This window comes from Festucalex cinctus, chromosome 12 (genome assembly GCF_051991245.1).
Source record: "Festucalex cinctus isolate MCC-2025b chromosome 12, RoL_Fcin_1.0, whole genome shotgun sequence".
Lineage (NCBI taxonomy): Eukaryota > Metazoa > Chordata > Actinopteri > Syngnathiformes > Syngnathidae > Festucalex > Festucalex cinctus.
Window position 1 is genome coordinate 1,720,246 of NC_135422.1, and position 13,148 is coordinate 1,733,393.

Sequence of the window (13,148 nt, forward strand, 5' to 3'; positions counted from 1 at the left end):
AAATGATGCTGTTGAAAGTGATGAGGAGGAGAGGGGAAAAAAAATCTTTATGCTAAATTAATTGGTTCTTCCTTGTCCCATTTCCCTCAACTTCTGACCATGATTTATTCTGTCTGAGACCAGACCTTGCTAAATCCAGATTAATATTTTAAACAAAATAAATCCACTCCGTGAGTCATATCAACTGTCGTATTGCTCGAGAAAACTGCCAAGGAGCAGGAGTGGCAAATATTTTAACCAAACTTCATTTTTAATCATTCGAAAGCCTTGTCGTTAGTTTCTCACATCCAGATCAGAGGGTGCAAAATTTGTTATTGTCAATAAATTGACTCTTCCTGTGAGCACATTCACATTCACATTCAATTCAATCTCTGGTGTAATAACCTTTTAATAAGGTTATTAAACCAGAGATTGAATAAATAATAATAAGGTAATAATAATAATAATAATAATAATAATAATAATAATAATAAAAAAATAAAAAATAAAAATTCAATCAATAAATAAATAATATTTATTGATGATTGAATTTGTATTTTATATTTTATTTTTATTTGTATTATTATTATTATTATTATTATTAATTCAATATTTGGTGTAATAACCTTATTTATTGATTGATTGATTTTTTTTAAATTAATTATTATTATATCAATTCTTATCTGTTGTCATTGCTGCTGGACATGTAAATTTCCCAGAGGGAGCCATCCCAAAGGGATCAATAAAGTCAAGTCTAAGTCTAAGATGTGTCGACTGAAATGTATTTTGTTAAACTAGTGTCGGGGGTCTCACTCACACAAGACACGCACACACACACAGAGCTACAACATTCAAAGAAGAGCGCTACTGCTGCTAAGGAGGGAACAGTCACAAATGTCCAAGCGCATATTTTTGACAGTTAACAGAAACCTCCTGCACTGGCGGGGTTTAATTTTCGATGGTATGACACGTGGCACAGGGAAGCAATTAGAGGAGCAATCACAGTACACAAAAGGAATGTGGAAGTGAAACAGATTAAGGGAAGGAAACGGGACGCCATCCTGCCGTGAATTGGCTTTGGATTAGCTGCAGAGACGTACATGCCACAGAGGAGCACGGCACGAGCTCCGGGATGTCACCTCTATTACGTTTATGTGATTGGAATCTACAATCCGGAACCGCCGTCGTGGGGTGAACGTGGGGCATCATAATAATGATGCATATGGAAAGATTTCTTTTGCACCTCTATGGGAAAATACTGCCAATTAAAATGCTGAAAGCGATTCCATTCTAATCAGGCACATTATGTTATTATTACAGAGCTCAGTGCTTAGAATGAGTTTGAGTGACTTCTGAATCGTATTGTGTTTTAATCGTTTGCTGGTAAAATATGGAGGACCAAAACTGCCAAAATTCTAACTAAATAAATGACTAAATAAATAAATAAATGTCTAAAAGTGAAAATAAAAATTAATATAATAAATATAATTCCAAAATTATATCTAAAAAAATAAATATAAATGGAAATAAATCCATTTTTATTTTCACTTTTCGTCATTTATTTAGTTATTTAGACATTTATTGAATTATTTAGTAATTTATTTATTTAGTCATTTATTTATCTATTTATTTCATCATTTATTTATTTATTTCGTCATTTATTTATTTCGTCATTTATTTATTTATGTATTTATTTTGAATTTTGGCAGTTTTGGGCCGTACAGCCAAGTGGAAATGTTATTCAAATGAGGGGGCGGTCCTAAACCAAAGACACGCTGATATAATTAGATATAATTTTGAAATTATATTTTTTATATTCATTTTTATTTTCACTTTTAGTCATTTATTTATTTATTTATTTATTCAGAAATGTATTTATTTCGAATGTTGGCAGTTTTGGTCCTCCATATTAAAATACATGCTAGGTAAGGAGTCGATCTCAGTCGTCGAAGGATGTAACAGGATGCAACGAATCGGTCGGCGATTGTGTTTTCACATGTCTGCAAGAAAATAAGAGCGCGGCTGCTCAGGCGCCACATCAACACTTTGGGTGGGTAGAGCCGAGCGTCAAACGGGGTTAACACACTCCCCCCTCAGAGCCTCACTCTTAATTGGACTTGAAGGCACTGTCAGGTCCAATCGCGATGCGGGGGTGCAAAAGCAGAGTCTGCTGGAGAGAAACCTGCCAAATCTGGTGTTAGGCACGTCAAAGAAGATGGGGGGCGGTTGAGGGGGTCGGCGGGGGGCAACATATGGGCCTGAAGTTTCCCGAATCCCGGTCGCGAACCTTGCTACTTTTAGCATCCGAGTGTGGTGGTTACAACGGCAAAGTGGTTAGCATGCCGGCCTCGCAGTTTAGGAAGTCTGGCTTTGAGGATCTGATAGATCACCTGCGTGGAGTTTGCATATTCTTACAACGCTCGTGAGGTATGCCAGCTTTCTCCCGCGTTCCAAACGCACGAACGTTAGAATTAAATGAACATTCAAAAACGCAGGTGTCAAACACAAGGCCTGGGGGCTAGATCTGGCGCGCCACATTGTGATACGCGGCCCGCTAGCGCAATCACGCACTTCATGTTTCTTGGATTCACTTTTTTTTTTTTTTTTTTTGTACACTCAACAACCGTTGAGCTATTTAATTGACTTTAGATGTTAAAACTAAATACCCATCAATTTGTTCAATCTACTGTATAGAATTATTTGACAATTCAGTTCTATACTGCTCCCCCGCAGGATTGCACCTAAATGAAATGAATTAATGAGCAACAGGTTTCCCCTGTATTTTTATCGTGATTGCAAAGGACTACATTTAAATTTACGCATTGATCCGAGCAGCAACGTTCTCCCACACCGCCTTCCTCGAGGGGGGAGCCGCTGCGGTGTTTTTTTTTTTTTTTTTTCTAAATACATGCTCAAATTTGCCATATGATCAAATAAAGATTTTCAGTTGGGAGGAACAAAAAAACAAAAGAAAAACACAGAAGCAGAGGGTGACACCACACTCTGCTTCCCCTTTGCCATGGTGACTCAACGAATCGGGGCTCCATTGATGTGGTCTTTTTAACTCATTTGCTCCCAATAACGTATAAATACGTTTTTTTAATGTTGTAAGTGTCCCAAAGACGTATTTATACGTTTTTTTTATTTTATTTTTTTATGCTAGAGCATACAGAAGGCTTTGACGCAGCCTCTCAACTGCAAAGAACGGTTGCAGAAATGGTAGTTATTACACAAACGGCCAACAGGTGGCAGCAGAGCAAAGGAGATCAACCAGGGCCATCTGGAAAAAAAGCTCAATTACTTACAATTTTAAATAGATTTGTGAAAACTGATGAAACTTAGCTCTCTTTTAATGCTAATTGCTGCAAAACGGAAACAGATAGAAACACACTTTCTTTCCTGATGAAAGAAGAAATTTTAATCTTTCTTTTGATAGGTTCCACGCTTTTATAGCAATAGAACACAATATTCTGTGGGCCTTGCAAAATCAGTCAAAATCCAGTAAAACAGCCGGGAGCGAACGGGTGGGCGAAATGTGAAAATGGCGGCGAGCGAATGAGTTAAGTATCGTGGTCATGCCAGGTGAAACTACTCTACGTTGATAGAACTACCTCAAATCAGCTGTCCTGGAACCGAAAACGCAGAATTTCCTCTCTTAGTGTATGTCAACTCGCTGCTCAGTGTTAGTCTCGGTGTTTGTTGGACCCCAGATATTGGCACTTACCCATATCTGATATATTTATATATGTGGTTTCCGTGTTATAATGGACATCTGAGAAAAAGCATAACTACTATGTGGCCCTTGAGAACAACGAGTTAAATACCGCTAAATTTTCCATTGATTCAAAGTGTAACAGCGAATACTTATTTGTCAATACTGTTTATACATTTTGGCCTGCAATGCCGATCAGTTCAGGCTGTACCCGGACCAAAAACCGCTCAGTCGTCTGTGGATTTAGATGGATGTATTTATTACAACATTTTTACATTTTGATACTGGTGAAAGGACATACTTGAGAATGCAAAGTCAATCATATTTATTTGAGTAGTTTAGCATAATTTCTCGTCTTTAATTCAGAAATAGTTGTGGAAGAGGCCCCAGATGACTTAAAAAATCCTTTTTGATAAATTCTTTATATCGGAAGGAAATTAGTTAAGGTTCTAAAAATGTTATCATTGCATCAGTGTAGTGTAATAAAAGCTTGAAAATGGCTTTATATGAGTAAAATGTGTAAACTAATGAATGAGCGATCTAAACAAAACTCTCAAAGGGACATGCGATCACAGACATGCTGTTCTTCCTGAATGTTTCTACTGATCTCATTTCCTCATTCGAATGCAAAACACAATGTTTGAACATCATGTCGACCAGCCCCAAATACTTCACACAGCCCATCAAATATGTAAATACAAGCATGAATATGCAAATCATGCACACGAGGAACTTTTTTTTTTTTTTTTTTTAAATCATGATAATTAAATTCTTGCACAGTATTCTGATGTGAATCGCAATTTACTCACCTTGCCCTTGCCCCCCTTCCTCCTCCTCCTCCTCGTCTTCATAGTCCTCCACCGCCACTGTCTCCTCGTCCTCTTCCTCCTCCTCCACCCTGTCTTCCTCCTCTTCTTCGTCTTCCTCTTCTTCCTCCACATCTACCTCTTCCTCGCCCTCCCCTCTCCCCATCTCGCCGTCCTCATGCTCCATTTGCTCTTCGTTGTAGTCCATATAGCCTTCGACCTCTTCCACCTCACCCTCTTCCTCCTCCTCCTCCTCCTCTAGTGCTCCGTCCTCCTCCTCCTCCTCTCTGTCGTCCATCTCCTCCGTTCCGTCCGTCTCGTAGCACTCCTCCATTGTGGAGTTGTCCATGTCGTCAAGGTAGGTGCTTCTTTTGGGGGAGGTCTCCAAGGTTTGTCTGTCTAGACTCTTCCTCTTCTTGGCCACAGGGCATCCATACACACTGCATGGGAGAGATAAGAGAGAGCCGCCATTAGCGCTTCGCCTCACCTGGACATAAACGTTCACTTTCTCTTTTGTTCAGGTGCTGCGCTCCACAAAACTGAAGGGAAGCGGTGCAACTAACGTGACGAGTTATCACAGCAAGAAAAATAATGTAAATATAAAATGGAACTACAGTCAAACCTTCGGTTTTCGAACATAATCCGTTCCAGCAGGCTGTTCCAAAAGCGAATCGTTCGAAATCCGAAACCATTTACACAAATTAAATTAGCGCAGTTAAGCTAGCGTCATTTATAACATCACTTCCGGCTCTTATTGTGAAAGTAAATCGTGACACTTCCGGTTTCGGGCTTAACAGCGCAACATCAACTAACGAGTGCTATGTGGTAACGTACGGATGAGGAAACACCGGGCAAACATTCGTAACAAACATTTTAGAAGGCACAAGCTATAGCTGATTCTGGCAAGAAGGTTACAGACAAGAAATAAAGACAACAACCAGTCATTGACGCACACGCTAGCTAGCGCCAGACTTCCTGCTGCTATCGCTGCTGGCCAAGACTGATTCTGTTCAAGCGGCCACACGCAACAACGCGAGGGTAAAATTGTGTCACGTGAACTCGCTTTCCAATGAACAGACTACAAATTATTCAAATTAGGATTCGTCTCAGTTACGCAGTTAAAGTTGACCATATCAGACTTAAGGAATAAGACAGCTTTGTAGCCTTTTCTGCACTCGGCGAGTGAGTGGCGTTCAGGTACGCTCGGCTTTTTTCAGTTCGAGAACCGATTTTTCTTGGACGAGTTCTGAGACATAAAATTCTCGAATTTTCTGGTCGAAAAACGATTTGGTCGAGAACAGAAGCGTTCGAAAACCGAGGTTTGACTGTACTTAAATTAGGACTGCATTAAAATTGAAATACAATAAACACAGTTCCACGCTGTTGATGATGATTTCTATTTTAAACTGAGCAGAGGTTTAGTTCCTTTTTTTTTTGGCAGGTTAAACCAATTTGTTCTTCAGGCGAAACAATCACTTTTGTATGCTGTGCAAACACGTTGCAGCAAACTGATATGCCTTTGTTCTGACATGAACCCAGCACATCAAAAGACAACTGCCTGTCTGGAATTGTGATAAAACGGGGAAAAAAGACAACATGAAGTCTGATTAATTGAATCTTGCCAAGGCGTGTATGATTTGAATGCATTTCTCTAGGCCCCTTTTTATTTTGTAGGAGGAACACAAAACCTAATCAGATCACTTGCGTATTTTGTTGTGGCTATCGACCGCACGACCTTCAACTATTTCAACTCCCCGAGCGCCAAACAGATACCTGAGCAACATGTATGCGCGTTTGGAATTATTTGTACTTTTGACGAAGAGCGAGCGCACGCGTGTGCGCAAATCTGGCACATTTTGAACAAAAGCAACCCACACAGTCGGAATTATGATGAGCCCGGAGTGTTTTGGCCATCAAATAAAGCCCCTTTCCAAGCTTGCAGCTAAACACGTTTTGGGCACGTTCACTCGGCTGTGAAATATCCCTGGGCTGCTATTTTACAAACGCTCACACAACCTCTGGATATTTCCCCTGGCCCGACTCTACTTTTACACGCACACACACACAAAAAAAATGTCTTAACTGAATGAATGGCACAAGCTTGTGTACTGTATGTGAGGAAATATATCGATTACTGAATTGAATACTGTATTTTATTATTATTATTATTATTATTATTATTATTATTAGTGGTGTTAAAAAAATCGATTCGGCAATAATATCGCGATATTACAGGACGCAATTCTCGAATCGAGTCAATAGGTGGCAGAATCGATTTTTAAATATCCATTTTTGGTGGAAAAATATTCAACAAAACGTCTTACTTATGGTTAGAGTTCACACCTTAAGCATGGAAAAATGTTATACTAATGGAACATTAAGCCTTAATATTTTATTTCAATGCTGTTCAAATATGAAACTGTCTGTTAAATACAGTGGCTTACAGTTATAAGGCTGAAGTTTCAGATAAATAATACATTTTCATACAAATCTTACAGTGTACAGTCTTCCCTCGCTATAACGCGGTTCACTTTTCGCGGTCTCGCTGTATCGCGGATTTTTTTTTAAGTGCAATTTTGCATATTTTTTTTACAGTAATATACCCATTTTATAAAATTTATGAAGGTTTGAACACTGTCAATGTTTGAACAAGAGAGAAATGTGAGAACATGTAAATGCCTCAATGAGAAAAGTGTCTAAATTGTGCGGTCTGGGATTTTAGAGCCTTAAAACATTTATAAGAGTTGTAAAACATAAAGCTAACTACTTCGCGGATTTCATTTATTGCGGGTATTTTTTGGAACCTAACCCCAGCGGAAAACGAGGGAACACTGTTAAGTGTTTGTGAAATGCTATTTTCTAAATTTGAGTAAAAAAAAATAAAAAATCGCAACAATCGACTTGTAAATTCATATCGGGATTAATCGGTATCGAATCGAATCGTGACCTATGAATCGTATCGTCAGGTATTAGGCAATTCACACCCCTCGTATTTCGATTAATGGATTTAATGCCTTTCAAGACTTTTTTTTAAGGATCTGCAGAACTCTGTCAGTCAAGTTTTCAAACATCCTCTCCCCTTTCCTTGAATGTCCATCAGTCAGTCAGCGTGCACTCTGCCTGGCAGGCTCAATCTCACTCTGCCCAGGGATTCCTTAATGGCCTGACCCCCTGGCCCACTCTGCAACCAGGGGCCCTATTTCATTAATCCAAACCCACATGGAAACTCATTCCCTGCGTGACAGCCAGGCCTCTGCCCCGGGCCGCAAGAGGGTCTACGGGGGGGGGGGGCAGTGTGCAGTGTGTGCGCGCGTGCGTGCGTGTGAGCAAGCTGCAGCACTGTGATCAATAGTCTTTCCAGCCAAACACCTTCAAATCACATTAAAATGCCACTCAGTGCAGCTCCTCCCTTCCAGGACCCTCGAGATAAATCACCGGCAGGACCCGGTAGGTTAGCTGCTGCCAAGTCATGAGAGGAGAGCAGGTGAGAAGGATGGAATGGAAGGAATGTGAATGCACTGTACATTTCACCAAAATTAAACACGGATAAAAGGATCTCGGTTAGGGGTGTCCAAACTTTTTCATTTGAGGGCCACATACAGAAAATCCGAAGGACGCAAGGGCCACATAAAGTTATGAAGAGAAATTGTGTTTAGTCCTAAAAATTGTACAAATAATTGATTTGTGCTTTTGCATATTTAGAAAAATGCTACGGTATATAAACCAATTGATTTGTAATATGGCAGTCGGGTTATTATAGTTTTGCAATTTTTCATTTTAGTTAGTTTTTATTAGTTTTCAGCGTGGTTCTGTTAGTTTTTATTAGTTTAGTTCTCTAAAAAAAAGCTTAGTTTTAGTTCAGTTTGTTAGTTTCAGTATTAGTTTTTTGTGACGTCATGCAGCCGACAAATTCACCCGGCCCCGTCTGCGACACGAACCCCCCCTGGCGTTCGGGAATTTGACGCTGCATATCGATGAGTCTCATTTGCACTGGGGTGGGCATATTTTGCGTCACATATATGCAAATTACCTCATTTACATACGCGCAAATAACACCGGCGCACCGTGGCACAATCTGGTTGGCAGCGCACTTAGTGACAGATTTCCCCACCGGCGCGTGTTTAGTGAATTAGGTGCTCCCGGATTGCGCCATTTTTACCGGTTGGCGCCGTGCAAAGGCGACGCAAACCTTTAGTGAATATGCCCCACAGTTGTTGTTGTTGTTGTTTTTTTTGACAAGCGCTTATCTATGGAATCGAGTCATAGCGGAGATGAAAAAAAAAAAGCAAGCAGATCACCAAGGTAGACATTTAAACCACACACACACGACTGTACAAAAAATGTCAAATATCCATGATATAACCACATTAATGCTTACTGCATTTGGTGTCTTTGAGGAACAAAAATTACTCGTGGTCTGCCTCAGATGGAAAATTATACGCAATTTTCCACAAAGGACGTTTTCTCGTCATTTAAGTTGAATTTGCAAATAAAGTTACAGCAACAGTAATATTTTTGAACGACCATGGACAAATAACCCGACTTTATTTTTGCTTTGCATCGCATTTAGCTAAAAAAAGTTTAAACTTGTTCCGTCAAGAATCGCTACAGGGAAGCACTTGCATGATTTGTTTGGAAAACACTCCAATTTTTTGTGGGTTTTTTCCCACTTCTTCCGGACTTTGGACCCTATTTAGGTCAAAAAGGTGCATGCCATGCAGGAAAATAATTTAGACTTCTACTGCTTCAAGACTTTGCAACTACAACACAGAACAATGTTAAGTGGAAAAATTGATTGCTCAAATTGACACACTTAATGATGAAAAAATCGCAAATATTGGCTAAAAACGATGTCCCCTGGGAAATCCTCAAGAAAGAGTGCACAGGAGAGGTAGCAATCAAGGAGGAAAAGGGCTTCACATTGCGGAAAGACCACTTCATATTTTATGGAGTGGCTACCCTCGGCATTATGGGATGGAACAAATTCTATTACACTTTGAGAAAGTGGCCCTTACATGCAGAAATAACACTTGAAGAGAGGGAAAGCCCATTTGCGGAGCCTTAATGTGAGACCGGAGAGGAGAGGCAAGAGACGGAGGGCTCCCGTTTGGCTAATTTTGGGTGACAGCTGAGCGACTGCTGGAATGCGACGGCGTTGCATGGCACCTTTATTAGCAGTCATATTAGCGGCTCTTCTCAGCGGGGGGAAAAAGCTTTAGCCAGTCATTAGCATCACATGCTATTTGTCTCCATGACACAAGGATCAGGCTGCTTCTTCCCCCCCCCTTCTCGCTGCAGATTTTTTTTTCCTCCATAATCCTCCTTTCCAGTCACCCAACTTTCTCACACCAAAAATTCGCCTCTCTGCATTGCAGCTCCGCCTGTAAATATTATACACAGTACGCTACATATCGCCCGAATCTTATCTCTTGCGCAACCTGCGCTCATTGTTGCTTCTCCATAGACGAAGTGATGCGGGCAATGCAGCACCTCCGCTTGTGGCTTCTACCCAGCAGCAGGATCTATAGACACGTGTGGCAGAGCACCGTCTCCATGGTGATAGCCTCCAGAAATCCATGAGGGATTGGCTATCCTCACTGGCTGACTGTGAGGGTAGCCAGGCCCTTAGAAAAAAAGAAAAAAAAATGGGAGCTGTAGTCAGACAAGTAAGTAAAGGCCTCGAGAATCGAGAATGTTTCTTTCCCTTCTTTCAGACAAAAGACGCATGTAGTCACTTGCTGTTATTGTCACATACAGACAATTTTGCACACAGCACATTTCTATTACGACTGTTCATATTATTGTTGTTGACACTTCATGCCATAACATATGCAGTACTGTTATTATATTAGTTATATACCCGATTGTTCTTGTTTACTAGGGGTGTGAATTGCCTAGTACCTTGACGATTCGATTCGCATCACGATTCACAGGTCACGATTCGATTCGATACCGATTAATCCCGATACAAATTTATAAGTCCATTGTTGCGATTTTTTTTAAATTCAAATTTAGAAAATACTAATCAGTAAACTTGTACATTGTAAGATTTGCATGAAAATGAATTGTTTATTTTTCTGAAACTTCAGTCTTATACAGGTTGTAATCGGTTTCATGTTTCAACAGCATTGAAATAAAATATTAAGGCTTAATGTTCCATTAATATAACATTCTTTCATGCTTAAGGTGTGAACGTTTTGGTGAATATTTTTCCATCAAAAATGGATGTTTAAAAATCGATTCGGCCGCCTATTGAAGCGATTTGAGAATTGCGCGATGTCATATCGCGATATATTGCCGAATCGATTTTTTTTTTAACACCCCTATTGTTTACCTTTAGGGAAGCGGGAAGCCCTGGTATGTGGGCAAACAAATGATCATAATCATCAATATTATTTGTCAAGTAGGGCTGGGTATTGCTGCCAACCTCGCGATACGATACGTATCGCGATACATATGTATCCCAATACATGATCTTCAAAGCCATACGTATCCCGATATTTTACATTAATTTACTTGCATTTTATAATAACAGTCATATGTATACCTAAAGGATATGTTTATCATGTTGGATGGCAAAAAATGTTTTTGTTAGTAGCTTGTCTGGTTTACCACCAAGCGGCACGCCTGGTCGAAATGTGCACGCACTGCAGAGCAAGGAGCAGTTTTCACAGACACACCGGGAACATTTACTAATAGGCATGAGTCGATATGAGCAAAAACATCAAAGTATTAAAATTACAGCTCCAAAATGTGCTTATTTGAAATATTTGGGGAAATAAAAACAGCATTTTTTTTATCATGTAACACGTTTTATTTTGTTTTGTTTTTTTAAACAAAATATAGGAAAATTGATACATTGAGACACGTGCCATGTTAAGTTTATAAGTAAATAAATGTTGATATTCTTCCTCTGCTTTCATTTTTCTTAGCAAGACAGTGTCCAATCACTGGTGAGCTATTTTTGCATTAATTGAGGGCAATTAACTTCAAAGACGTTTTTATTTTTCCGGTACAATGCAAGCTGCAAAGGCAAACGTTAACTGCCTATTTAAAGTTAACAAGCAAAATCGATTCTGACGCCCGCGTATCGATACGTGTATCGTAATGAGGCCCGCAACGATATATTGCTATATCGATTTTTTTGAGCACACCCCTGTTGTCAAGTGTGGAGAGAGAGAAAGAATTACAGAGGATGTGGCAGACAGTCCAATCCCAAGACTCACTCGACTCACGGTTGCAAGATACCAATACCCTGAACTGCTCCATGGGCATTAAATCAACCTTTGCTCCAGTGTGTGCCACTATGTCCACTGCTGTGATGGGTTAAATGAAAAGGACACATTTGGTGACTATTAATATTCATAAAAATAATGAGGGTTTTTTTTCTACTTGCGTATAGCTTATATGGCACACTTTTCAATACTGAATATAATGTAATGGTCTATTTATGCCGAGGTTAGCATCCTTGTTCCACTCTGCGTTGTGTTTAGTTTTTTTGTTTTTTTCCCCGTTAGTCGTGTATTTTTCTTTGTTTCACTTCGGCGGCCCAGCAGGCAGTTTTAGTTGAGCAATGAAGCACACACCTGTGAGCAATTGGTAATCAGTTCTCAGTCATTAGCTCTGCGGCCACACCAGGAAGGCGTCAGATCGCTCCTTTTGTCTATGCCAGTTGCCGTGCCGCATTATTTCTCTCGCTCGTATTGGATTCTGCCGGGGGGCGTGGTGGCCATTGGGAATTTCGGGAGAATCGCGAACGGCCCGTTCATTCCACGTCGAAAGAGATGGTCCAACTTTGGACCGCCCATATGCTAAATAGCATTGTGAAGTTAGCACTTCTTTGCAAGTTGCAAATAAGGAAACGAGAAGGCTATCTCCATGTCAATGAGACGATATGCCTTGTGCACCTGCATCTACACTAAGACAAACACATACACGTTCATGTCTTTCAATGCACTCCATTTTTCCCTCCCGGTCTAGAGAGTTGTTACATGGTCTATATATGCGCTATATTTGTGAGCATTTTTTCCAGGCTTTTACTATGCTTTTGACCATGAAATATGGCTCGAGCCTTGTGTCCCCCCCCCCCCCCCCCCCCCTTTCCCTTGCGTCTCCCCTCCACAAGATTACGGAGCGCTCCCAGAGCGATTACCGACAGGCCTTACCATCTGTTTGGTCATTGTTTTTCCATTCATTGATTCGTTCGTTCGTTCGTTCGTTCGTTCGTTCGTTCGTTCGTTCATATTTTGTGTTTCACAAAAAAATACGAAGGAGATGAAACTATTTTAAGATAACAGTGTTCGCTCGCTATAGCACGGTTCACTTTTTTCAGCCTCACTGTTTCGCGGATTTTTTTTGGGGGGGGGGGTGCAATTTTGCATGCATTTTTTTTTTTTTTTTTTTTTACAGTAATGTACCAATTTTATAAAATGTATGAAGGTTTGAACATTGAGGTTGTTTAAACAAGAGAGAAATGTGTGAGAAAATGAAAATAGCTCCATGAGAAAAGTGTACATACTGTGTGGTGAGAGGTTTTAGAGCCGTAAAACATTTATAATAAATATAAAACAAGAAGCAAACTACTTCGCGCATTTCAGTTATTGTGGGTATTTTTTTATTTTTTTTTACAACCTAACCCCACAGAAAACGAG

At 40.0% G+C, this 13,148-nt stretch overlaps 1 protein-coding gene across 12 annotated transcripts in view; it reads right to left on the reverse strand.

The window, feature by feature from the left end:
- myt1lb (myelin transcription factor 1-like, b) overlaps positions 1 to 13,148 on the reverse strand; it is a 131,566-nt gene that overhangs the window by 39,897 nt on the left and 78,521 nt on the right. For all 12 annotated transcript variants that reach the window (XM_077537939.1, XM_077537945.1, XM_077537948.1 and 9 more), the window contains one exon: positions 4,501 to 4,937. In XM_077537939.1, coding sequence (XP_077394065.1) covers positions 4,501 to 4,937 — 437 coding nt within the window. The remainder of the gene's footprint in view (positions 1 to 4,500; positions 4,938 to 13,148) is intronic.